The sequence below is a fragment of the Arvicola amphibius genome, chromosome 4 (genome assembly GCF_903992535.2).
Source record: "Arvicola amphibius chromosome 4, mArvAmp1.2, whole genome shotgun sequence".
Taxonomy (NCBI): domain Eukaryota; kingdom Metazoa; phylum Chordata; class Mammalia; order Rodentia; family Cricetidae; genus Arvicola; species Arvicola amphibius.
In genome coordinates, this window is record NC_052050.1 from 99,709,034 (window position 1) to 99,735,817 (window position 26,784).

At 40.2% G+C, this 26,784-nt stretch overlaps 1 protein-coding gene across 2 annotated transcripts in view; it reads right to left on the bottom strand.

Annotated features, from left to right (window-relative positions):
• Nucleotides 1–504: 504 nt before the first annotated feature.
• The window catches only part of Gspt1 (G1 to S phase transition 1), a 33,906-nt gene continuing 7,626 nt past the window's right edge, over nt 505–26,784 (bottom strand). The window contains exons 2-15 of one of the 2 annotated variants that reach the window (XM_038325897.2): nt 21,898–21,939; nt 21,752–21,793; nt 20,421–20,645; nt 19,024–19,057; nt 15,179–15,256; nt 13,059–13,239; nt 11,225–11,379; nt 10,927–11,067; nt 8,151–8,244; nt 6,916–6,996; nt 4,331–4,504; nt 3,169–3,258; nt 2,412–2,580; nt 505–983 (exon numbers count right to left, since the gene is read on the bottom strand). In XM_038325897.2, coding sequence (XP_038181825.1) covers nt 931–983; nt 2,412–2,580; nt 3,169–3,258; nt 4,331–4,504; nt 6,916–6,996; nt 8,151–8,244; nt 10,927–11,067; nt 11,225–11,379; nt 13,059–13,239; nt 15,179–15,256; nt 19,024–19,057; nt 20,421–20,645; nt 21,752–21,793; nt 21,898–21,939 — 1,559 coding nt within the window. In that variant the 3' untranslated portion in view covers nt 505–930. Of the gene's footprint in view, nt 984–2,411; nt 2,581–3,168; nt 3,259–4,330; nt 4,505–6,915; nt 6,997–8,150; nt 8,245–10,926; nt 11,068–11,224; nt 11,380–13,058; nt 13,240–15,178; nt 15,257–19,023; nt 19,058–20,420; nt 20,649–21,751; nt 21,794–21,897; nt 21,940–26,784 lie in introns of both variants that reach the window. The other variant, XM_038325896.2, reaches the window with a different exon arrangement.

Genomic DNA, 26,784 nt, shown 5'->3' on the forward strand with positions numbered 1-26,784 from the left:
CTGATAGGTTTCATAATAGATGCATGCAGCTCGCAGAAAAACTAAAGGGCGTTTGCCAGTCTCAACATGCTTTCTTTACTACGAATTCCATTAATGTAACAAGCTAATGGAATTGTCTCTAGAGTATAGTTTCATTAAGCTTGTACTCTTAAAGATGACAGTATAATGCTGTTTGCTTCCAAACAACTTACTGTGTTTAAGAAATCCTATTAAAAACATAAACTGGCAGAAAACAGACCTAGTTAGTAAAGCACTGCTACAGCTGCATGAAGTTCTTTATGTGCATTAACCATCAAAATAAGGGGTCAGACAACAAATTCTTTCCTTTAATACAAACTTGAACACTGTTTGTAAATGCCCCATTTAAAGTGAGTGGGTAGGGAGAATTTAGAAAAATCCAAGTAATAAAATGTATTCAATTACTTGGCAGTTAAAAAGCTAATGCAACAATGTTACATTGAGATAAAAAACAGTATTCCAAAGCAATTCAAATACCGAAAAGGGTTTCAAATTGAATATTTTATTAACATGGTAGTTGTCTTTTTAACATGTGCACACACACTCGCACACTCAGAATGATCTGCCTGGGGGGAAAAAGACTAACTGTGCCTAAGGGGAAAATGAAGAATAAAAATTCCTGTAGGTTTTCATTATTGTAGGCAATTATGTCCACATCACTTACAAAGCTATTGCCAAATCTGTCCAAGGAAGCAAAGTTTGAAAGGGGGCAAAATCTTGGGGAAAATTCAACAGTGGCATAGCAGAGCTCTCAATATGAGAAAGCTGACATAATGTGGACTTTTGCTGTGAATTTTCTTTGCAAAATATGGGGAGAGGTTTGTCAATGGGCAGAAAATAAGAGAAGGCGGTGTGAATAGGCTTTTGCAGTCAGTATTCCTCACAGTATTGTGCAGGGTCATCAGGAAATGCTCAGTCTTTCTCTGGAACCAGTTTCAGAACTTTTCCAATTGCAATGGTCTTACCTAGAAATGAAATTTTGAAAAACAAAACAAAACATACCTTTCAGTACTTAACAGTGAGTTTATGTAATGTCCTAAGCTTCACTAACCTAAAGAAAATTTTGTCTTTGTGAAAATTCCCGACTTAATAGCTTTACCCATCCAAACCAGGATATCTGGTTAGGTAATTTTAAATGAGTCTGACTGGGAAGTGGCATCCATACAACAGAATACCATTTAATGATAAAAATTAATGAAGTACAGTCCATCCAACAACATGGCTAAACTTAAAATCTGTATAGCTACTAAAAAGCCTGTCTCTAAGCATACAATTCACAGAAGACTCTTCCAAGAGCATGCCTGTGAGCTGAAGAGGATGTAAGTATGAACCCATGGGACTCGGAAACCTAAAAGCTACGTTATCTTCCTTAATTTCTTTTCTGCTATCTATACCACACTCCATCAGGTTCTAAGGCCAACTAAAATTATTTCGAGCTGGGTGCACAGCACAAATGGCTATAGTCCTAGCACTTGGGTTCTTGAGTTCAAGGCTAGCTGGGCTTTCCATAGAAATGATGCCTCAAAAAAAAAAAAAAATCCTATTAAACTCTTAAGTATAACAAATGTCACTGTCAACAGATTTGGAGGATGAGGTGTTTAAAGTGAAACCATGACCCAGGCAGGCTTTGGAGGAAAAGGTTAAAAAAAAAAATTTTTTTAAAAAAACAAAAAACTCTACCATGGCGTAACAATATTGGACACTACCATGATTTAACAGTTTTCTGTTAACCACAAATTTTTATATAGTTTTCTAGTTGCCAGACATTGGAATTCACACTTGTAATCCCAGCACCCAGGAGGCCAAGGACTACAATGAGTTGGAGGCCAACCTAGGCTCCACCATGAGACCCAGTCTCAAACAACACACAGTGCTGGGGATACAGTTCTGCCTATAGAATGCTGCCTCAAATGTCAGAAGTGTTGGCTTTGATTCCCAGTAGACTACAAGAGACCTCATCTTAAAAAAAAAAAAAAAATTACAAAACATAATTGTTTTTATACAAGGAGTTTGAGACTGTTAGTTAAGAACTGCAGCTATTCTGTATCAACCTAAGGGAGGGAGGAAGGGGATATGAATTACATATTAAACTAAGAAAAGACCGTCATATAACCCTTATTTACTATACAAGTCTTCATTATAGAAATGTCTTAGTAAGTTCAATTTTTTCTGAGTGCACTAGTATAAGATAAAATCAAGTCTACATACAGCATTACTGGTACTATATGGCAATTCCATTTGTTGTTTAATATATTCAACTCAGTATACTTATCACATATGACTATTGTGGAACAGAAATCTGGATTTTTTTTTTAATCTGCTATAATATGGACAGTACTCAGACCATGCTATGTACTGAAGTCTAACATCAAGAGACACTGAAAACCTCTTACCCTCATCTCGTAAGGTAAAGCGTCCCATCTGAGGGAAGTCTTTAAAGGTCTCCAGACAGATGGTCCCTGCTGTCCTCAAACGCGCAATGCATACTTGATCTTGTTTCACAAAACGAGGTCGAGTCTTACTTTTTTCTCCTGATTTTTTATCTACCAAGCAGATTAAGGCCTAGTCAATTAAAAAAAAAAAAAAGGTTAAGAAAAAAATTTAAATGTTAAATATATATAAGTAACTCTAAGAATAAAATGTAACGTTGGCATGGTATTCAATACCTGTAATCCTAACACTTGAGAAGCTGAGGTAGGATCATGAGTGCCAAGCCAGCCTAAGCTATGTATTGAGACCCTGTCTTAAAACAACAAAAACAAGCCAGGCAGTGGTGTTGCACATCTTTAATCCATCCCAGCACTCGGGAGGAGGTGGCATCGAGGCCAGCCTGGCCTACAAGTTTCTGGACAGCCAGGGCTGTTACACAGCAAAACTGTCTCGAAAAACAAACAAACAAAAAAGGTCGCAAGATAGCTTTTCAGGCAGAGGTACTTGCCAGATAAGTATCTTGACCTGAGTCTAATTCTCAAAGCAGAAGTAAATTAAATGAGAGATTGACTCCAGAAAGTTGTCCCCAACTTCTACCCATGTAGCATGACACACCTATCCCCCCCACCACAGAAAATGTATGTATCTGTATCAGAAATGATCAAGATACAATATTCTGAAAAATTAAACAAGCCAGTTACCCTGAAAACCCAAACTCACTGTTATTTCGACCTCCTCGATACAGGTATGAATATGCAGCACCGCATTGTACCCTGGGCAGATGATGGATTTGTGCTCTATGATCACTATCTGTCAAATTAGAAACACAAACAAAACCCCACAATTTTATCATCAATGTTCTAAAGGTATGATATTCCAAGAAGCAATAGGAATCACTATCTTTTAATATGTGTAATACCTTTTTCTTTTGTTGACAGGATAGCTCAAGTTGCCCAACCAAGGCTCACCCTCAAACATTCCACTGTATAGAAACTGGGAAGTGCCTGGTTTATTTCAGTTCAACAGGCAGGCTCTGAGAAGCCTTCAGTAGGTACCACCCGTGGAACTAATGTAACAAATTACCTTCCACAAATTACCCAGATGTGATCTTCCCACAGCGTATCCATTGCTCTTATCCAACACTCAAGGCCAGTTAGTAAACAAGTAAACATACTTGGCATTTAAAAAACAACCAAAAACAAAACAAAACAAAAAAACAAAAAAAAAAAAAACAAAAAACAAAAAACCTTAGTCATACTTTTCAGGAGGAAGGGATAAGATTTATGTGTACGAGTGTTTGCCTGGATGTCTGTCTTTTACCATGTGCATGCATGCTTGCTGCTTGAAGAGGGCAGAAAGGGTGCTGGTTCCCTTGGAACTGGAGTTACAGGCAGTTGGGACTGAGCCCATGTACTCTGTGGCAGCAGCAAGAACTCTTACCACTGTGCTCCAGGCCCAGGTAATAGAACTCCAAGAGTTCTGTGACGGTAACAGTGGTTTGCTGTCACTCTCATAAGGTCAGGTCAAATGTCCGTATGGCCAAGTCTGAAAACATACCGGTTCTGGAGTAGCAAACAACTATGCTGCAGTCACAATCAAGGACATTCCAAACTAAGTATTATTGATGATGTATCACTGTCTGCCTTTACAAAGTCAATAACAATGTAACTTTATCTATAAACCAAAGAATAAATGGAATTCACAAAAGAATACCACCTAACAAATTCTTTATAGCATCTTGAAATTCAGAGATAATATGGTTGTGATGTAGAAATGAGTTTGACTATTTCAGTTCCTCTGATACTGGTTATGTGGAATGTCACAAATAGGACAAAAGGCAATAAAATTCTAACCACAAAGATGATTGCAGTAACTTATTTACCTGGGCATCAAATGTACGTCCAGAATGACAAAGATTATTAAGATCACAAAGGATGAATCCTGGAAGAATCTCCTCTTCTTCAATCCCTTTCAGTCTGATTTTGAGGTTTTCACCTGGAGCTACAGAATCTGTTTCTACATCATCAGAAAGTATTCCAAGAACTTCCACATTGTGCTTAAAAAGAAACAAAGTTGGAGGCTTTCTGATACATGTACTGGATTATGGACATAAAATCACCTCAATGTTCATTTGTTAAGAAGATACAAATTCACAAGCCAAAAGAAAAACCCAGAGGGAAAGAAAGGGGCTCAATCTCAGAGATAGTCGCAACTGTTATAACTTATTTTTTAATATCACATTTTAATAACTTCTAAATAGAATCCAGAACAAGCTTCATTTTCAAAACAACAACATTGTGATTGTTAGTGATCTGGAATCACTGAGAGGTCAATGCCTGGGCACACCAGGGAGGGATTATGCTTGTATAGAATCACCATAGTTAACTCATGTGGGAAGAACCATCTTTACTGTTCCTGGCTGGGGTCACTTCCTGAACTGAGGCCCTACAGTATAGAACAGAGAATGGGAGCTGACACTAGTGACTTATCCCTCTTCCTGATTGTACATCATGGTGACCAGCTGCATACAACTTTTGTAGCCTTGACTCTCCTGTCTAAGAGCTGAAACAAAACCTTATTCCCTTGAGTTGCTTCTCTCTCAAACAAACAAACAAACATTTTATGTATGTTCTGCATGTGCCCGACTGGTGCCCTCAAAGGTCAGAAGTGACAGCATCAGATCTCCTAGAACTGGAACTGTTTGTTGGGAACCACGATGTGTGTGGTTAGACACTAAATACAGGTCCTCTGTAAAATCAACAAGTGCTTTCAACTGCTGCACCATCTCTCCCACCTCCTTGATTTGCTTTAAAAAGAAAAAAATTACTTCTATTTATGTACAAGTGTATGCTTATCTCTGTGTGTAGAATGTTGTGCATGCAATGTCTGTGGAGGCCAGAAGAGGGCACAGGATCCCCTGGAGCTGGAATGAGGTCACTGTGAGCTGCTTGATGTAGGTGACAAGAACTCTTGAAATGTTGACTCATCTCCCCAGCCCCCTCCCTTGAGTTGCTTTTCTCAGAGTATTTAATCACAGCCACAGGAGACTTAGACAAATACCAAACTTAATACTCGATTTCATTTCAGATAAATTTTATAATTAAACTTTTAAAAATTTATTTCCCACAGCAGGCCAATCCTGAAATAAGGATATGTTTCTCAGTTATTTTAACAAGTGAATGTTGAAAGCATATTGTTGGGACTGGAAAGATTGTTAAGGGCAGTTGTTAAGGGCACTTGCTGCTCTCACAAAGGACCATAAACAATTTCCAGCACAACTGATGGCTCACAACCGTCTGTATATAACGCCAGTTACGGAAGAGCCAATGCTCTGTGCTGGCTGCCGTGGGCACCAGGTGTATACCTTTACAGATGCAGGCCAAACATTAATATACAAAATAAAACAAGCAAATGTCTTTTGAAAAGCACATTGTCTAATGAGTGAAAGTCCTCATGAGAAAGGAACTAGACAGTCATGTGCTGCAATGGTCAAGCACAGCAGAACTGCTAATATCCTAAATGTCATTGACGGAGTTATCTTTTCTTTTATAATAATCGACTCTAAACCCACGAACGAAGATTTTTGTTTGTTTATCATTGTGGTGTGTGCGCATGTGTGGTGAGCGCCATGGAGCACACATGGAGAAAAGGACAGAGGACAACTTTGTAGTTTCTCTCCTCTCACCTTAACAAGGGTTCTTAGGAAGCAAGGGCCAAGCCTTTTACCCACTGAGCAACCCTGCCAGACCTTAATTTTTTTTTTTAGTTGTTTTTTTCAAGACAGTTTCTTTGTGTATCCCTGGCTGTTCTAGAACTCCCTTTGTGTACCAGGCTGGCCTCAAACACACAGATCCACCAGCCCCTGTCTCACAAGTATGGGGATTAAAGGCGTGTACCACCACACCCAACTTAATTTTTTAAAAAAGTTATTCAAACTGTTCTCAAACCCCTATATTACCTAGTATGAATGACCTTGGGGAGCAGGGTATTTAGCTCAGTGGTAAAATGCCTGCTTGGCCAAGATCAAGGTCCTTACCTTGGGGATGAGCATGTTTAACAACAACAACAACAAAACCCCAAAAGATTTCCCTGTAAATATAGTCTTGGACATATTATTTTGTGGCATCGAAACGACGCAGACACAGAGACACACCAGAACCGAACCTGAGTTTTCTTCCATGGCTCTCTTGATAATTGGTTCTGTCAGCCTTAAGCAGTTACTCAGCCACTCCAAATCTCTTATGTTACTTGCCCACGTTGATAAAGGGACAGATTGATAGTTTCAAACTTTCCTGTTGCTCCTTCTAGTTCTAAAGTGCTTCAATTGTCACTGAATACAAAAACAAATCTGTTCTTCTATTTCATACTGAGCATTAACAAAATAATTACTATGTATAAAATTTGACTGAAATGTTTCCGTTTTTTGAGAAGTCCTCTTCCAAGACTCTAGAAGTGAGTAACTCTCACCTTGTTGGGCATCATCACCAGCTGCTGGCCTTTACAGATAGATCCAGATTCCAGCTTTCCCAGGACCACAGTCCCCATATCCTAATCAAATTTAGAATAAAACAATTAAAAAACATTCAGACTTTCATTCCTGATTATAGCAGGTAAAATATACCAAGGAAAGTCTTTAGCTAATAAGTGATCAAATGCTTATGATTATTCATTTTTAAAAGTATAACCATTTTTCTTTTTATATAATTTATTTGTTTTATTTAATGCGCATTGGTGTCTTGCCTGCATGTATGTCTGTGTGAGGGTGTTGGGTCCTGGAGTAACAGACAGTTGTGGGTGCTGGGAAGGACCCCATGTCTTTTGGAAGAGCAGTCAATGCTCTCACCACTGAGCTATCTCGCCAGCCCCTATGATTATTCCTAAACATAAAGGAGGTAATAAATACTCCATAATAATTTGTATCTTAGGCCTTAGTACAATTATATTAATAACAAGGAATGCCTAAGGTGCAAAAGAAAGCTTCATACAGAAAACAGCACAGAATTTTATGTTGGAAGATCTGAACTGTTTGTATAAATTTAGAAACTTATTTGTTTGTAAGCTTTAGAGTGGAGCTAATTGAAGGACAAAAGGCTTAAAAGTAGGTAAAACATTACATGAATTGTTATTGTCAGAGTTTAAAGATTAAGTTGAGGGCTTGGGATGTAGCTCAGTGGCAGACAGCTTGTCTGGTGTGCACGAGGCCCCAAGTTCAAGGCCCTGTATTGCAAAACAAATTACCTAAAAAACAAAGTTGGAAATTCAATTGAAATCAATGAAGTCTATTTTTTTTGTGGGGTCTGAGATGTGGAGTTGTTATTTGAGACAGGGTCTCATTATGTAGCCCTGGCTAACCTGGAATTTGCTATTTAGACCAGGCTGGCCCTGAGTTAAAAAGATCCACCTGTCTCTGCCTCCCAAGTGCTGAGATTAGAGAATAAAAGCATGCACCACCACACCCAACAAAGTGCATACTGACAACATAAGCCCTCATGTACTGGTACTATTATTAATTTAGTGTACTATTCTTGCAAGGCTACTTATCAATAGCTACAACTTTTAATGTAAAAAGTTTGAGTAAATCATGGCCTTCTATAGGCAAACACTTAAAAGGTAATAAACATTAAGGTATTTTTTTCTAACTTACAACAAAACACAATGATTTCAACTCCCCTGAAATCCAGTAACTTTAATATTTGAGGTACCTTGTACTTATCGACAATTGGCAGCCTGATTGGTCCATCAACTGATCTATTGAAGTTTGGCAAATTATCCAGATATGGAATAAATGGTAAGCCACTGAGAATAGAACAATATCCATTAAAGAAAGTTAACATAATAATTTTTAAAAATCTAAGCTATAGTATTGTAATTTTAGTAATAAATGATTATATATACCATTTTATTTTTCTAATGCACATTTTTCATTTATTTATTTTCATTTCACGAAACTTAACACCTCAGAAAACTAAAATAAAACAAAAATACCTTACTTTTAAAAGCTCCCTAGGTCAGATATGGTGATACGACCCTGTAATCCCGGCACTTGGGAGGTTCAGACAAGAGGTTATTAAGTTCCCGAATAAATGAGACTACATAGTGAGATTCTTGTCTCAAAACAGAACACAACAAAATGAAAAACTACAAACATGCTGGATGTTTATTAACTGACTTACTATGTTTGTTTATGTGTGAGTATGTGCACACAGAAGTCAGAGGACAGTTTGCAGGCGTCAGTTCTCGCCTTTAGTGATCTGAGCTCTGGAGAAAGACCTCAAGTCATCAGGCTTGGTAGCCAGCACCTTAACCTGCTGAGCCATGCTGGCCTAGCTTCCCAATAAATTTATGCTAAGCCTAGGAAAAAGTGACTTGTAACAGCCTACATTATAATCTTACCTACACAAGGGACATAGGATTTTGCTATATCTTCCAGACTTGCCTCAAACTCAATCAATCCTCTTGCCACAGTTCTCAAGTGCTGGGATTATAGGCATGCACCACAATGCCCAAGTCTCTATTTCCTAATTTATGGGCTGTGAAGTTTAATCCTTATCAGATCAGGATTCCATGATACAATTCCCCCTTTACTCTGTGAGGTAACACTGTCTAGAAAGGCTGCTTGTTTCACAGTAATTATACTGATTTGAACCATTTGTGTGGAAGAGATTCACGATAGCCAAAAAAAAAAAAAAAAAAAAAAAAAAAAAAAAACGTTTTTCTGGCCAATTTCAAAGTTCTACAAGCAAGACTGTGCAGTTTTAAGATTAAACAGTTAAAAAGAAGAGAACTGAGGGAAAAACAAACAAGCAAACATCATTTATGGCCACTTGATTTCTAATGAAGATGATAACACAACACAGAAATTATACCAGAATAATGGAATACCCACACCAAAGCAAATAAACCTAGCTAAATACCATAAACTTTATGCAAAAAATGAACTGGAAACTAAACATAAACGGAAAAAAGCTTCTTTTGAATTTAGATTTATTTTTTCTTATGTGTATTGCTTTGTCTATGTGTGCATGCCTACTATCAGAAGAGAGCGTCAGAGACCCTGGAATTGAAGTACAAGCAACCATGTGGGTGCTAGGAATCAATTTCGAGTGCTCTTAACTGATGAGCCATCTTCAGCCCTGAAAACCTAAAATCTTAACACTTCATTACCTGAAAGCTAAACTGGTCTCACCCTCTTCTGTAGAGCTAAATCTTTGTAACCTGGGATCAGCAGCTGTTTCAGAGAACTTGCAGACCCTTGCTCTCTTCCTACCACGTGGGTTTCAGGGAGTGAACCCACGTCACCATAACGTGCTGCTGTGCCATCTCACCAGCTCTGTTTTACAAAACAGACTTGGTGACTCACACCTGTAATTCTAGGTCTGCTAGAAGATGGGAAGCAGAGACAGGAGTCACATGAAGATCACAGGCCAGCAGGAGTAGGGTGAGGAGCAGAAAAGACAGCTGTCTTCTGCCCTTCCACCTAGCGACCTACACTCATACACAATGAAAAACAGCAATGGAGGGCTGAGGACAGGTCAGTGATGCAGAGCATGCTCAGTAGGGGTAGGGCTCTGGATTCTCCCCAACACAAACAACTAGGGATGAAAGAAGGGGAAGGTAAGATTGACTAAAAGTACATGTTAATTAATTACCTAGTAAGGGACTTGTACATAAGAAACCTTTTGGGGTTTCCTGTGTTTGAGTGATTGGCGCTGGGAAATTGAACTCAGAGTCCTCATGCTTATAAGGCAAGAAATCTACTGACTTCAGTTATAGGTCAAAGACCCTATAAAGAACTCATACAAAAGCCTGGCAGTGGTGGCCCACACCTTTAATCCCAGCACTCAGAAGGCAGAGGCAGGAAGATCTCTAGGAGTTAAGAGACGGGCCTGGTCTAAAGTGAGTTCCAGAATAGCCAGGGGTACACAGAGAAACTCTGTCTCAAAAAACAAACAATAATAATAAAAAAAGAACTCACATGACTCAAAAAATCCCCCAACAATAACAACAACAAAACAAAAACAAAAACCAAATAGGGCCGGGGAGACAGCTCAGTGGGTAGACTGCCTGCTATGCAAGCACCAGGACCAAAGGAACAGTCAGGTGGTGTCATGCGTCTGTAATCCAGCACTGGGGAGGAGACAGGCTGGTCCCAGGGCTTGAACCAAATCAGGTAATTTCAGGTTCAATGAAAAACTCTTGAAAACACCTGGTTTCAACCTCTGGCCTGTCCACATGTAAACATGGGCAAAGAACATCTTCGTATTACATATATAGCATACACCACACATACGAACCTGCACATTACCCACATAAGCATACAACAGACACACACATTAAAAAAAAAAAAAAAAACATATAAATGTTTTAAAAGGCAAAGGTCTTGGTACTTTTTAAAACCAAGACTACAGCCAAAATATCTTTCAATTTCTTTTAAATATGCCCATCTCCTTTTAGAAAAAGTAGTAAAAGGTTACTCACATGTACCAAGGACAGAAATCTGATTGCTCTTTCAGATTTGCTCCCGTCAGTCCTGAGCAGGGCATAAAATGAATGTCCTTTTTGGGATTGAAGCCAACTTTTTTCAAAAACGGTACTAGTTTTTCTTTACATTCTTCATATCTAAGAATATTTAGAAATAACACAATTATGCTTAGTAGTTTCATCAGTAAACAAATTAAAGCTTAGAAAAACTGGAAGAAACAATGCAAACAATAACAAAAACATCCTTTTCTTCACCAACATGCCTATAAAAAGTCACTAAAGCATCTAAGCTTACCTCTCGTTGCTCCAGTTTACTGTTGGATCATCCATTTTATTAATAAGCACAATTAAGTGTTTGACACCTGCTGTCTTTGCCAACATTGCATGTTCTCTTGTCTGTCCTCCTTTTTCAAATCCAGTTTCAAACTCTCCTTTCCTGGCAGAGATTACCTATTCCAAGAAATTCAGTAATTTATTCTTAAACATTCAGGTTCCTCCCATATCAAACCTAGCAGCAAAACATGTATACTTTTAGCTTCTATAAGAAAGCTTTCCAAAGCCGGGCGGTAGTGGCGCACGCCTTTAATCCCAGCACTCGGGAGGCAGAGGCAGGCGGATCTTTGTGAGGTCGAGGCCAGCCTGGTCTACAAGAGCTAGTTCCAGGCCAGGCTCTAAAAAAGCTGCAGAGAAACCCTGTCTCGAAAAACCAAAAAAGAAAGCTTTCCAGCTAGGTGGTGGCGGTGCATGCCTTCAATCCCAGCACTTGAGAGACAGAGGCAGGTGGATCTCTGTGAGTTCAAGGACAGCCTGGTCCACAGAGTGATTTCCAGGACAACTAGAGCTGTTAAACAGAAAAACCCTGTTTCGAAAAACAAAACAAAGCAAAAAACCTGAAATCCCGAAAAGAAAGCTTTCCGAGGAAATGGGGCACGTCCAATCACTTGGTGTCCAAATGGCTTCAAGAGTTAAGAGTTTGGAGTTGAGTAGGTATGGCTCGTTGGAATAGCTATTTCCATGTGCTATGCCAAGTAACAAAACAGTGTTTTTTTCTAACCCCTTGAACTTCCCTAAATCTAGGATCTGTGCATATAGTTCAAACATTTCAAATATGTTCTTTTTAGGTTAAAGATGTGAGAAAATATGTGTTTAGCAATTTCAGGGCTCTCTCCTCTCCCCCCCCCCTCTGTGTGTGTGTGTGTGTGTGTGTAGGTGCCTGCTAAGGCCAAAAGCATCAGATCCTCTTGGAGCTTGAGTTACAGGCAATTGTGAGCCACTCGATATGGACGCTGAAAGTCACCTCAGGTTCTTTGCAACAACAGTATGTCCTCTTAGCCACTGAGACATCTCTGTAGCCCCCACGGGGTTTAATCTCTTAATACTACAACCAAAATGAGTGTAAGCTGATGCATACTTGTAATCCTAGCATTTATGAGTCTGAGATGAGAGGATAGTAAGTTTGAGGACATTATGTACTACCTAGCAAGAAGGAAGGGGAAAGGAGAAACAACATTGATTTCAATCTTTGTGGGTGTAGCATAAAAAAAAGCCACTAAATTTAAACACAAAGATAATAATAACAATGAGAAAATATTTAATCTCCCCCACTCCCTGAAACAAGGTTTCTCTGTAGCTTTGGAGCCTGTCCTGGAACTAGCTTTTGTAGACCAAGCTGGCCTCAAACTCACAGAGATTCACTCGCTTCTGCTTCCTGAGAGCTGGGACCAAAGGTGTGCGCCACCACCGGCTGGCCTTAATGGAGTTTCTTACAAGTAAATTATTATAATGAGTTCTTGGGAAGACAGGAGTGACAAAAATGACTATCATGATTATGTATAGTGTTATAACGACTACAACTTTATGAGGGTGGATCAGAACATTGAAGTCGGGATGTGGAGCACACCGTCAATCAGAGGCAAGTATATCTCTGAGTTTGAGGCCCACCTGGAATATTGAATTCCAGGCCAGTCAAGAGTTACACGGTAAGACCCTGTTATAGCAATATGCAAACACCATGGGTTCAAGCCTTATCAATGGGAAAGAAAAGAGAAGATACACGTGGGCTATTTACTAATAAATATGCCCAGGGCCTACCCTCAAAAAAAAGCCCAGAATGGAAATGTCTTTCTTACCAGTACAGCCAAGTCAGCTTGAGAGGCACCACCAATCATATTTGGGACAAAACTCTTATGGCCAGGAGCATCTAGAATTGTAAAATGCTTCTTTTCTGTTTCAAAATAGGCACGGCCTACTTCTACTGTTTTCCCCTTGTCTCGCTCTTCCTGGTTTGTGTCTAAGGCCCAAGACAAGTACCTGGAAGAATTAAAAAAATTCATAATTATCATGAAATATATTCTTCTTCTAATAAGCACATAATAAAATGTGACACCCAGTTTCATCTCCACTACTCATCTGTGTCATAAGGAAGACTAGTAAGATAAAAACAGGAAAATTAAATATGTATTGTTATGATTCAAACAGAGCTTATACATAGTCAGCTAGTCTATAAGCAAACATTCATAAAACTAAACTGACAACATAGGGAGGAAGATTACTTAAATGCTGGGTGTGATATTGCACACCTGTAATTCTAGTGTCAGGAAGAAAGAGGGAGGAGGACAGTGAATATCTGAGACTATCCTGAGCTACATATCAAAAATCCTCTAAGAAAGAAAAGGTGACAGAGAAAAGAAAAAAACAAAGATGAGTCATAATATTAATGTGTGGTTTGAATGAAATGTCCCCCAAAGTCTTGGGCATGGGCTATCTGGCCAGTTGGTAGTAAGGTTTAGGGAGTTCTAGAAGGTGGGGTCTTGTTGGGAGAGGTGAAGCAGGCTTACACTTCAGGTTTGCTCTCAGCTTGCTTGCTCCAGCCATCATGACTGCCTGCTGCCATGCCCCCCAGCCATGATGAATTCTAATTCCTCTGGAACTATAAGCCCAAATAATTCTTCCTTCTACTGATATGCACTGGTTGTGGTGCACACCTCCAATTTCAGCATTTGGGAGGCAGATGGATCTCTGTGAGTTTGATGCTAGTCTGGTGTACAGAGTAAGTTCCAGGACAGCCAGGGCTACACAGAGAAATCTTGTCTCAAAAAAAAAAAAAAAAAGAAAAGAAATGAAGAAAAATTCTGATATTACTTCATTATGTGCGAATTATATAATTCTACATAAATTATTTAAAAACATTCATAGTAATAGCTTATAATCTTTTTGAATCTAATACTAATTAAGACTTTTCCCATTTGCCAGGCATGCTGGCACACCCCTTCAACTCCAAGCACTTGGGAAACAGAGGCAGGTGATCTCTGAGTTTGAAGCCAGCCTGGTCTACATAATGAGTTTTAGGCCAGCCAAAGCTACAGAGACTGTCTCAGTAATAATCAGATACAAAAACGTGATCCTTCCTGAAAAGGACCAATAATATCCCCATGACATAAGGGCTTCAAGCTTTTCAAGTGCTAGGGACTTAACCCGAGTTTCTCGCACCAGCTAAGCATTCACCCTACTACTCACCCAGATTTGCAAATCTTCAAAACAAAGTAAGGTCACAAAGAGCATACAGACACACTTTCTGTTACTATTGCTAATTTTCTTCTCTTTCCTTCCAACATTTATTTATATTATGATCATATATCCTACATACAATTATAATTCTTTTTATCTCCAAATGCCACTTCAACGTAAGTTCTATTTCTGCTCAATAGAAATTTCATAAATATCATCTTTTTTCCTCCCTTTGGTTTTATGAGACAGAGTCTCTGTGTAAGCGTGGCTGTTCTGGAACTCACTCTGTAGACCAGGCTAACCTAGAGTTAACCTGTCTCTGAGTGGTAGGATTAAAGGTGTGCACCACCACTGCCTGGCAATATAAATATAATCTTTTAATTGCTACATAATTGCTCAATTAATTTAGGATGGCTTAAAATTTATTAAACAATTGTCTTACTACTAGATGTTTAGGTGACTCTCAAATTTCCTCAGGAGGTCTCAATGTATGTGATATGAGAAAAAGAAAACTTTGCCTGTGTTATACAGTATTTTAGACAGCAAAAAATTGTTTTAAATTGTTTTACTGAGATAGGCCTCACTATATTTCCCAGGGTGGTCTCAAGTATCCAGAGTACTGGAACCACAGGCATGTAGCACTAGACCCGGCTGAAAGCATGTATTTGAACAGACTATAAAAACATTAAGGGTACAGTGTTTCCTTAAAAGTAACTTCTAGTATCATAAAAGTTTAATATACCAAGTTTCTCTGTTTTTTTCTTTAGCTTCTCGTTCGTATTTCTCAAGTGTCCTTTTGTCAACCATTCCAGTCAAATACCTGTAAAGGGTTAAAGACAAAGAAGAAGCACACACTTTAGTTACTCAGTACAGCGAGGACACTACTGGAGCGCCTGTGGGAACCTGAGCTACAGAAAAACTGCTATTTAAAAAGAGAAACTACATTCACTTATTTATGTGGAACCAGGACAGTGTGCAGCAGTCAGTCCTCCTCTTCCACCTTGTGGGTACCAGGGAATGAGTCCAGATGGTTAGCTTTGGTGACCTTTGCTCACTGAGCCATCTTACCAGCCAAAAACCCCAACTCTTTTAAAGTAAAGGTACTATTTGTAGAGCTAATTTAAATATAAAAAGATATGTTTCATTTCAAATTATTAGACGAAAACAAAAGTACTTCATGGTAAAAACAATGACGGTAGCCGGGCGGTGGTGGCGCACGCCTTTAATCCCAGCACTCGGGAGGCAGAGGCAGGTGGATCTCTGTGAGTTTGAGGCCAGCCTGGGCTACAGAATGAGTTCCAGAACAGGCTCCAAATCCAAAAATACACAGAGAAACCCTGTCTCAAAAAGCCAAAAACAAAACAAACAAACAAAAAAACCAAACAACAACAACAAAAAACCAAACCCTACATAAATCTTAACAACCTTAGTTCAGATCCCTAGAACCCAGACACAGCAGGGTTTACACTCGTCTGTAATCCTCGTTCCTTTATAGGGAGCATAAAACTGGGGGGGGGGGGGGGGAGTAGAAGAACAGCTAACAGCTAGTCTAACATATACAACAACCAACAAACAAGAAGGGAAGTGAAAAATGAGAAATTCTTTTGTCTTACATAAGCACAACATGGCATGCATGTGCTCCCCCAACACACACACACACACACACACACACACACACACACACACACTTTTAAAAAGTTGTTAATTGCAGAACGCATTAACAGAGGTCAGTCAGTGTCTTTTCAAGTAGGTAGCTTGTATAAAATGGTAAAAATTGGGGATGGAGTGATGGCTCACTGGTGATAGCACTGGTCACACAAACCTGAGACCTGGAGTTCAGATCCCCAGAACCATGTAAATCAGGTGAGGGAGGTGGGTCTGCCTTTTCTGTTAGTTCAGCCGCACAGAGACAGAATCCCAGAATAAGATGACCAGTGAGATTAGCCAAATCAGGGAACTCTAAGTGTGAATGAGATCCTGGCTCAGTGAATACACTAACACCAATCTTGAATCTTTGCATGTATGCAAACACATATGTAGACCAACACACATGCATAGGCTATAGTTAAAAGTGGCCTTTTCACTTGTTTTTTACATTCAGATTGTTAAGAATATCATACTGTAGGTGATTATGTAAGTAATACTGGAATGAGAGGGATGGGGCTTTGATTCCACATACTCTCACACCACCTCCTCCCCTATTTGATTAAAAAAAAAAAGAAAAATGTTGTGGAATGATGGCCAGACTACTTTCCTTTGATTCAATCCACATAAATTTCAGGAGCAAAAAAAACAGTCCATTCGTGAGTCAAAATCAAACTTTTGGTTTGGGAATGTAGCTCAACGGCAGAGCTCTTGTTCAGTGCTCACAACCCCTGGGTAGCAACACCAACATGAGGGGCAAATGAAAACAGGAAGCCAGGGACCAGAGATGGTTGAGTGGTCAAGAATGCTTGTTGTTCTTGCAGAGGACCCAGGTTCATTTCCAGGTACCCACACAGCGGCTCACAACCACCTGTAACTAGTTCCCGGTGATGACACTTTTTTTTGTTTCTCAGGACAGGGTTTCTCTCTGTAACAGCCCTGGCTGTCCTGCAACACACTCTGTAGACCAGACGTGCACCACCATCACCCGGCTGATATGACTCCCTCTTCTGGCCTCTGTGGGTATGAGGCATGTACATGGTGTACATACATATTACATAAACATTAATACATATAAAATAAAAACATAGTCAACAATAACAAAACAGAGAGTTAGCTTTCTACCCCAAGAAATTACAGATATACTTCAACTTGCCATGGTTCTCTCTTACTCCATCACCAGTCAAAAATGCCTTGTAGCCAGGCATAGTGGTGCTTAATCCCTACACTTTGAAGTCAGAGGCAAGAGGTTTAAGTTCTAGGCCAGCCATGGCTACACAGTGAGACCCTGCCCCCCAAAACCAAAATAATTTTATTGGGGCATTTCAGAGGTAGAGTGGAAGGATCAGGAATTCTGGGTCATTCTAGTCTAGACTACATACTTGAGTTTAAGGCCATCCTGATTCCTCAAAAATAAAAACTAAGTAAAACACCTAAACTACCTAACATTATTGCTTAGCTTAACTTCCCTTAAACAGACTCAGAACACTTATATTAGCTCACTGTTGGGCAAAATCAAGTGACACAAGGTCCACTTAATATTAATGTGCTGAATGTCTCAAGTTCAGACACAAAGGACACACACACTATTTAGCTGACACTGGCAAGAGTACACTGTAGAGAGCTGTTTAGTTTGGTGAGCAGTGACTGGGAGCTATCACACACAGTCACTGTCCACATCACAGAGGAGGAGCAGACCACCCAGGAAAACATCAAAGTTCAAAGTATGGTTTCTCGTTAATGCCAGGGACTATCTGTATATTCAAAGCCAACTAAGACTTTCTGTAATCTTGGGTACTATATTACTTTTCATAAAATTTTAATAAGGCCTGGAGAAATGGCTCAGCAGTTAAGAGCAGTTGCTACTCTTGCAGAGGACGCAGTTCTACTCCCAGCATCCACATTAGACAACTCAACACCACCTGTAATTTTATCCCAAGGAGATTCAGTAACCTCTTCTGGCCTCCCTAGCTACCTGCATGCATGGTTGCACATACATATATGCATATACACACAAAAACAACACCTTCAAAAATTTGTTGTTGCTTTCCAGATGAGGTCTCATTATGTCACTCTGGTTAGCCCAGAATTTTATATATAGACAAGGCTGGCCTTGAACTCAGAGATCTACCTGCTTCTGCCCCCAAAATGTTGTAATTAAAGGTATGCAGCGACATGCCTTTCCAAAAATAGAGGAAAAAAAAAAGGGGGGGGGGTGTCTTGTAGGGTTGGAGACAAGACCTGGAGGTTTAGAGCACTAGCTGCTCTTCCAGAGGACCTGGGTTTAATTCCCAGCACCCACATGGCAGCTCACAACATTGTTGTAACTACAGTTCCAGGGAATCTAACGCCCTTACACAGACATACACGCAGGTTAAACACCAATGCACATAAAAAATTATTTAAAAAGCCATAGCAGCCAGGCAGTGTTGGCGCACGCCTTTAATCCCAGGGCTCAGGAAGCAGAGGCTGACGGATCTCTGTGAGTTCGAGGCCAGCCTGGTCTACAAGAGCTAGTTCCAGGACAGGCTCCAAAGCTACACAGAGAAACCCTGTTTCGAAAAACCAAAAAAAAAAAAAAAAAAAAACCCAAAAAGCCATAGCAATCAGGTAGGAGTGGTTCACACCTTTAATCCCAGCTATTCAAGTACAAAACTCACCACTACCACCATGCACACACAAGCACATACATATAACATGTTTTGTTTCTTAAAGATGGGTTTTAGAAACAGTGTGTCATAAGAATTTGACAGTGATTAAAAGCTGATGAATACACTAAAACAAAAATTACTTAACTGTTACCTTCTGTACAGATGATTTATTATTAAAGTTTCTAACTTGAGGTTGTAACCAGTTTTTATCTCCCTTGTATGACAACATGAACACTTACAATGTCTGAAATTTATCCAATCTTAACTCTACCATTAGATAAAAGAGACTTACATTATTTGTCCTCCAATGGTTGACTTGCCTGCATCTAAAAGGAAGAACAAAAATATGGGAACATAGGTTAAAAACAACTGATATATACACAAATATAACTGGAGGGATTTTTTTCACATGTATAATCAAGTCTTGCAAAAGCAACTTAACTGTAATAGGAATTTCAGGATTAAATTCTAGGGACCTTCTCCCATGTACAATGAATGAGGCTAAGATCCTCATAGGGCAATGAGGACTGAGAAATACTTCCTTGATGAATAAATTGTCTGTCTGTCTGTCTGTCTGTCTGTCTGTCTGTCTGTCTGTCTGTCTGTCTATGACAAGGTTTCTCTGTGTAGCTCTAGCTGTCCTGGAACTATCTGTAGAGCAAGCTGGCCTCGAACTCAGAGATCAGCCTGCCTCTGCCTACTGAATGTTGGGATTAAAGGTGCCCCTGACTTTAGGAAACAGGATAGGCATTTCTCTACAAATATCAAAGTTATTCTTCTCTAAAGGAGTACGATATAGTAAAAGGGAGACAGGCCAAGCATGGTGGGATCCATCTGCAATCCTAGAACTAAGGAGGCTGAGACAGGAAGAACGAGGTGGAGGCCAGTCTGGATTACTACATAGTGAGGCCCTGTCTCAAGGTGGAGGGATAACACACAATTCAGTATTTTTTTTCACAATCTGAAAAGTCAGAAATCATATAATTAAGCAAGGTCTTGTTTGGCTAACCCACTTACTTGGGAAATATACAGAAGTTACTCAAAATTACTAATTTCTTATTTCATACAAAATAAAGATGAACAGTAACAATGTTAATCCCATTAAAAGGAACATATCAACTAAAGAGAACAAAACATGCATATTTCTTGGATACTAATTAAGAAGTATCACAGTATAGCAAACCATCACCAATGGTCTGCAGACTAATTATCCATCACACACAATGAAGCTCATTTTCTTCCAGCTTCTATGGCACTACAAAACAGTTCATCTGCCCAAACTTCAAGTACAAAACACTGGCTTTTTTTTTTTTTTTTTTTTTTGGTCAGCTGAAGCACGTTAAAAAACATAAAAACAGCTGGGCAGTGGTGGTACATGTCTTTAATCCCAGCACTCGGGAGGCAGAAAAAGAAGGTGGATCTCGGAGTTTGAGGCCAGCCTGGTCTAAAGAGCAAGTTTCAGGTCAGGGCTACACAGAGAAACCTAGCCTACAAACAAACAAAGAAAGCACTTGACATGTGACCTGCAGTCAACTCTCAATGTGCATGTATACAGAGCACTTTAGGAATTTCAATATTTTGACCCAGTTTCACTCAACATCTCCAAGGAGCTAAACAAGATGCTCCACATGCCGATGTCTCTCTACAATAACACCTGTCAGCGTTTATGAGTCTATGAAGGAAACTTACCAACATGCCCAATGAACACTACGTTTACATGTTCTTTCTTAGGAGCACCTGGTGGTGCCACCACCGACTTAGGTTTTGGTATTTCTTCTTCCTCCTCCATCATTTCTTGGGCATTTTCCTCAGGTGGCCTTCCATCTCCTGAGGAACCACCCCCTGGCTCTGCTTCAATTATTTCTTCTTTGTGCTCCCATGATTCTTCTGGGGACATTTCTGTCTCTCCATTTTCTACTGAAGAAAGGTATTTTAACTCAATATCTTGAACAATACCTGCCCGCATTTTAAACAGTCTTTAAAGTGGCAAATATAAGTTGCTTAGGCCCCTTTCCTGACACCCATGACACAGACGGAGATGGGTGGATTTTCAAGCTGGCCTCATTCCTGACAGCAGAGAACTGGAACCTATACCATAACACACAGCTATACTAGCACGGGGTCATTTCCTAAGGACAGACTACAAGTAAACAAAAAAGTCCAACCCTATTTATTCCAGGATCAAGATGCCCTGACAGTGGGAGGGGGGGGGGGGGAAGGAAAGTCTAGAAACCAGAATAAGGAGTGTGAAAGAATTTAGGAGGTAAATTTTCAATGTAAACAGTAACTTTTGGCATTAACTTTAATAGTCACTTTGGGAATAGGAAACTTTTAAGGCTAATGGAGTTATTTTAAAAAAGGATGGGGGGCTGGAGAGATGGCTACGAGGTTAAGAGCACTGGCTGCTCTTCCAGAGGTCCTGAGTTCAATTCCCAGCAATCACATGGTGGCTCACAACCATCTGTAATGAGATCAGGTGCCCTCTTCTGGCCTGCAGGAATAATACATGCAGGCAGAACCCTGTATACATAGTAAATAGATCTAAAAAAAAAAAAAAAAAAAAAAAAAAAAAACAATGGGGGAAGTAGAAAAAGACAAGATCCCTGAGTAACCTGGGAGCATGGGGACCTTGGGAGAGGACTGAAGAGGAGGGGGTAGGGAGCAGAGAAAAATGTAGAGCTCAATAAAAAAAATCAATTAAAAAAAAGAATGGATGAGAATTTGATAAAATGTTTGACTAGTGATGGTGTACGCCTGGAATCTCAGTATTCTTAAAGCAGAGGCAGCAGGATAAATAGATCAAAGCTACAAAGATCTCGTCTCAAAAACCAAAAAAGTCAAAGGAATAGCACTCCTCTTCTTGATTCCACGTGCATTCACTAATTTGTCCAGGCTGTGTTAAAACTTTAATAGCAAAACATTAAGTATGGCTGGAGCTAAGACATTTCAGTCATCAGACCATGTGGACCTTAAATCTGGAGTGTTCCCATTACTGTCTTAATAAGGTCAGAAATGCTTACCAACACTTTCTGAAAGGTCCATGCTAACAGCTGAATTTGAACCTAGAAAAAAAATTGAGACACAATATATATTCATGAAACAGTATCTTTTTTAAACATCACAGACAACTTAATATTTTCTTGGTTAGATATTAAAAAAAAAATACCTTCACACAATGATGACTGTTCTTGAGAAGACTCCACAGGTGCTGGTTAAGAGAAGTAAGTTTTATTAGAAATTGAGCTCTTTTATTTATCTTTTTTTTCTTTTTCTTTTTTATCTTTTTTTGAGGTTTTTCAAGATAGGGTTTCTCTGTAGCTTTGGAGCCTGTCTTGGCACTAACTCTGTAGACCAGGCTGGCTTAGAACTCAGAGATCTACCTGCCTCTGCTAAAATTAAAGGCGTGCGCCACCACCGCCCAGCTTATTTACTTATCTTTTAACACAAAATAAAAGAAGTTCAATAAACATATCACAAACCTCAGCAACTCAGAACAATGGCAGCTAACTTGGATTTCAAATCAAGTCTGTTTAGCCTACTTTAAAAAAAAAAAAAAAAACAAAAAAACTCTACCAACTGCCAGGAACTAAGAGAAATAAAGGCACCAGCAAGGTGGTTCCACAGGTAAAGAATTCACCACCCAAACTTATAACCTCAATTCAATCCCTTGAGCCCATATAAAGGTAGGAGAGAGAGAGAGACCCAACTCCACAAAGCTGTCCTCTGACCTCCACACCGGCACTTACACAAAATGGTAACTTAAAAGCACCACAGACGCAGCCAACTTTCAATAATGGGAATGTGTTAAAAAAGGTTAATCCTATTTCCCAAATCTTTCCTTCACAGATATTATAAATGTAACGCAAAGCCCAGAACAAATACAATTAGTTGGACTGTACTTATTCAATATGCCTCTCTTTTCTCTACTTCTGATGATCCTCCAACCCAAGAAGGCTGAGACTGCAATGTTATCAAATCCCCAAGTAATGTGATACTAAATGGCAACTGTGTGAAGCCTCTGGAATACATACAGTAATATACTCGGAAAAGGTGATTCTTGACCAATGGGATCCCAGCACTCAGGAGGTAGAGGCATGCTGATCTCTGGGTTCAAGGCCACCCTGGTCTACATATAGCTAGTTAGGGGACAGCCAGAGCTACATGGAGAAACCCTGTCTCAAAATTATTATTTTGTTTGTTTCAAGACAGGGTTTCTCTGTGCGGCCTTGACTATCTAGGAACTCACTCTGTAGAGCAGTAGCCTCGAACTTAGAGAGATCTGTCTGCCTCTACCTCCCAAGTGCTGGGATTAAAGGTGTGTGCCAACCCCTGGGCTCATAGGAGTTCACAGACTCTGGACCAACAGTTAGGGAGCCTGCATGGGACAAGTCCAGTCCCTGGTACTTGAGCTGGTTTTTGGGACTCTATTCCCAAAATGGGTTGCCTTGCCCAGCCTTAATACAAAGGGAGTTTAGTCCTACCTCAACTTGATATGCCATGCTTTGCTGACACCCAGGGGAAGACTGCACCTTTCTGGGCAGAAGTGGAGGAGTGGATGGGGAGAGAGGAAGCAACGGGAGGAGAAAGGGAAGGGGAAACTGTGGTCTGGGCATAAAATAAATGAAAACGTTTAATTAAAAAAAAAGGTATGTGCCACTACTACCTGGCCAAAATTATTATTATAATTTTAAGTGATTCTGATGAAGTCAGAATTCTTAGAATCCTAAAATCAAGCAACAGTTCAGTTTGCAGTTGCTGAACCGCTAATCTGCTATGGCATCCCTACAGCATAAGAGAAATATATGCTGCTACACAAATATGTGAGTCTGATTTCTTTATCCCTGAAAAGCACAAATGATACAGCGAAAGACTTTCTAAGATGCAGACACACCAAAGATCCCTCTATTTCGGGCTCTTGTGGACTTACTTACCCACACTTACAGACCACCTCAAAGGAAGTGATGACATCACTGAGAACATCACCTGAGGCTGTCCTTCACACTCACTCATCCTGTGCACACCCACGTACCAGCTCCCCGCACAGCTAGAAACATGAACAATTCTATGAGGGGGAAGTTGGAGTGTAGGGGAAGTTGGAGTGTAGCAGGACAACAACTGTGTCTCAAGGTAAAATGATTCTCCTAGGGCTGGGATGTGCCTGAGTCTGAGAAACACTTGCTGCTCAAGAATGAGGACCCAAGATCAACCCCAAGCAGACACATCAAAAGCCCAGTGTAGTGCACAGGCTTGTAATCCCTACCACTGGGATGGCAGAGAATAGGCTAGCTGGCTTATCTAGTCTAGTCTAATCAGTGAGCCCCTGGGTTCAGTGAGAGCCCCTGTCTCAAAAAATAAAGAAGAGGCTGGAGAGATGGTTCAGTGGTTAAGAGCACTTGTTCATGTAGAGGACCCAGTTTGATTCCCAGCAGTCACATGGTAGTTCACAACCATCTGTTGGGACAGTCACCAAAACACCAAACCAACACTAACTGCCAGTTCGGGTGATCTAACAGTAATAAATGTGGTGCACAACATGCATGCAGGCAAAACATTCATAGACATAAAGTAAAACAAGCCCTTTTTTTCTTTCGTTTTTTGAGATAAGGTTTCTTTGGTAGCCTAGGCTGGCCTGGAACTTTCTTTAAAGACCAGGCTGGCCTCCAACTAAGAGATCTGCTTGACTCTGCCTTCCAAGTGCTAGGATTAAAGGTGTATACCATCATTGCCCAGCTAGAAAGTTTAACTTTCAAAAAATGGTTTATTTTTATTTTACATGCATTGGAGTTTATCTACATGTATGTCTATGTGAGGGTGTTGAATCCCTGGAAGTAGTTACAGACAGTTGTGAACTGCCATGTGGGTGCTGGGAATTGAACTTGGGTCCTGTGGAAGAGTAATCAGTGCTCTTAACCACTGAGCCATCTCTGAAGCCCCAGAATTTAATTAAAAATTAAAATTTTTTTAATAAATTAACTTTAGCAGTTTTCATTTCTTTTTTCAGTTTGCCCCAGCACCTCTCCCCGAGACAGTGGCTTAACTCTGTCTGGCCTTGAATTCACAGAGATCTATCTTCCTGCCTCTGCCTCACAAATGTTGGAATTCCAAGATTAAGCCACCAAGTCAGGGTGGCTATGTATGTATTGATCGGTTGATTTTATGTGTGTATTTGAGACAGAGAGAGACAGAGAGACAGACAGAGAGAGAGAGAGAGAGAGAGAGAGAGAGAGAGAGAGAGAGAACATGCACAAGCAGATGCTACAGTGGCATTAGGCACATGCATGAGGGGCAGAACAATGTTTGAAGAGTCGGGTTTCCATTACACATTACTGTGGGGGTGGGCAGGGTCTCTCTTGCATCTGCTGGACTATGTACTCCAATTAGCTTGGCCCATGAGCTTTGGGGGTGATTCTACGGTCTTTGTTTCTCATTTTGCCATAGTAATGATGGGATTATAGACACGCATCATGACATCTGGCCTTTCAACATAGTTTCTGGGATCAAACTTAGGTTTTTAGGCTTATACGGCAACTTCTTTGTTTTTACCTACTGACCAAGATATCCCTGGCCCACTTTTTCTTTCCTTCCTTCCTTCCTTCCTTCCTTCCTTCCTTCCTTCCTCCCTCCCTTCCTTCCTTCTTTCCTTCCTTCCTTCAGACAGGGTCTCACTTTGTAGCTCATACTAGCCTTGAACTCATAAAGTAGCCCAGGCTATATTTGAACTTGACGGCACTCTTCCTGCCTGGATTACAGGCATGTGCCTCCAGACCTAGCTTCATCTAGGTTCATACTGCTTCCCTGCACTTTCCTTATCCCACTCCATGCAGTCACTGAATTGTTTGTTTTGTTCTGTTTTCCAAGACAAGGGGTCTCTTTGTAGCCCTGGCTGTCCTCGAACTCAAGCAATCTGCCTGCCCCGCCTCTCAAGTACCAGGATTAAAGAGTGTGTACCATCACCACGGGGCTTGAATTTTTACTAAGCTTGAATACAGTAAAAACCATTTTGGAAGTGCCAGCTTTCTAAAGGAGGGTTATGGAAATGCCTTACTCAGGAGGTTGACTTATCACTTAAATAAGGAACTAAAGATCGCCAGCACTCAGGAGACCAACCCATCTCACCAAAATTGCATGTAGAGATTTCTTTCTTCTATAGGCAACACTGGAAAACAGTTAAAGGAGACAACAGAACAAAATCATAAAACACCATGGTTTGTCTTACTTCTCAAACATTCTAAAGATGGAAACGCAGCTAGACATTGTAGTAAGCCTGGACTGTCACTCCGGAGGGTGAGACAGGAGGATTATTGAAGTTGAGGTCAGCCTGGGATTCACAGTATGTTCACAGCTAGCAAGGGCTACCACAGTAAGACCCTGGAAACATATGCTAAAGCTGAGACATGAAATCCCAGGTACTTAGAATGTGGAAGCAGGAGGATCACTTGAGTCCAAGAGTTCAAGGCTAGCCTGGGCATCACGAACAGACTCAAAGTGAAGAAAAAAAAGGGATAGGGGAGGGAGAGGGGAGGAGAGAACACAAGTACAAAGGCAAAGAAACATGTTCAAAGCCATCCACATGAATATTTTTGAATGCAGGAAGGGGCAGTTATAATACTTGAAACTCAGCAGTGAGACAGAAGATGGAGAAAATTAGACTCATGGGCCTGGTTTTGAAAGAATCTTAAGGAGATTGATTTTTTGTTGTTGTTGGTTTTTTTGAGACAGGGTCTCACTACGTAGGTCTGGCTGTCCTGGAACTTACTCTGTGGACCAGGCTAACATAGATCCACCTGCCTCTGCCCCCTAGATGCTGGGATTAAAGGTGTGCGCCACTATTACCACCTGGCTAGAGTCACTATCACTAAAATAAGCTTTGAAACCAGAGCCTGCTCCTCCATTTATTCATGAGTATACTCTGACTAAGGTGTTTAGCTTTTATAATCTGTAATCCTTACATCTATAAAATGGGGTGGCAGTATCCAAGCACTGAGAGTTGAGACTTACTTAGCAGTAAGCTGTGATAACTGCTCCATAAAATTTACAACAAGCATTTCAGAGT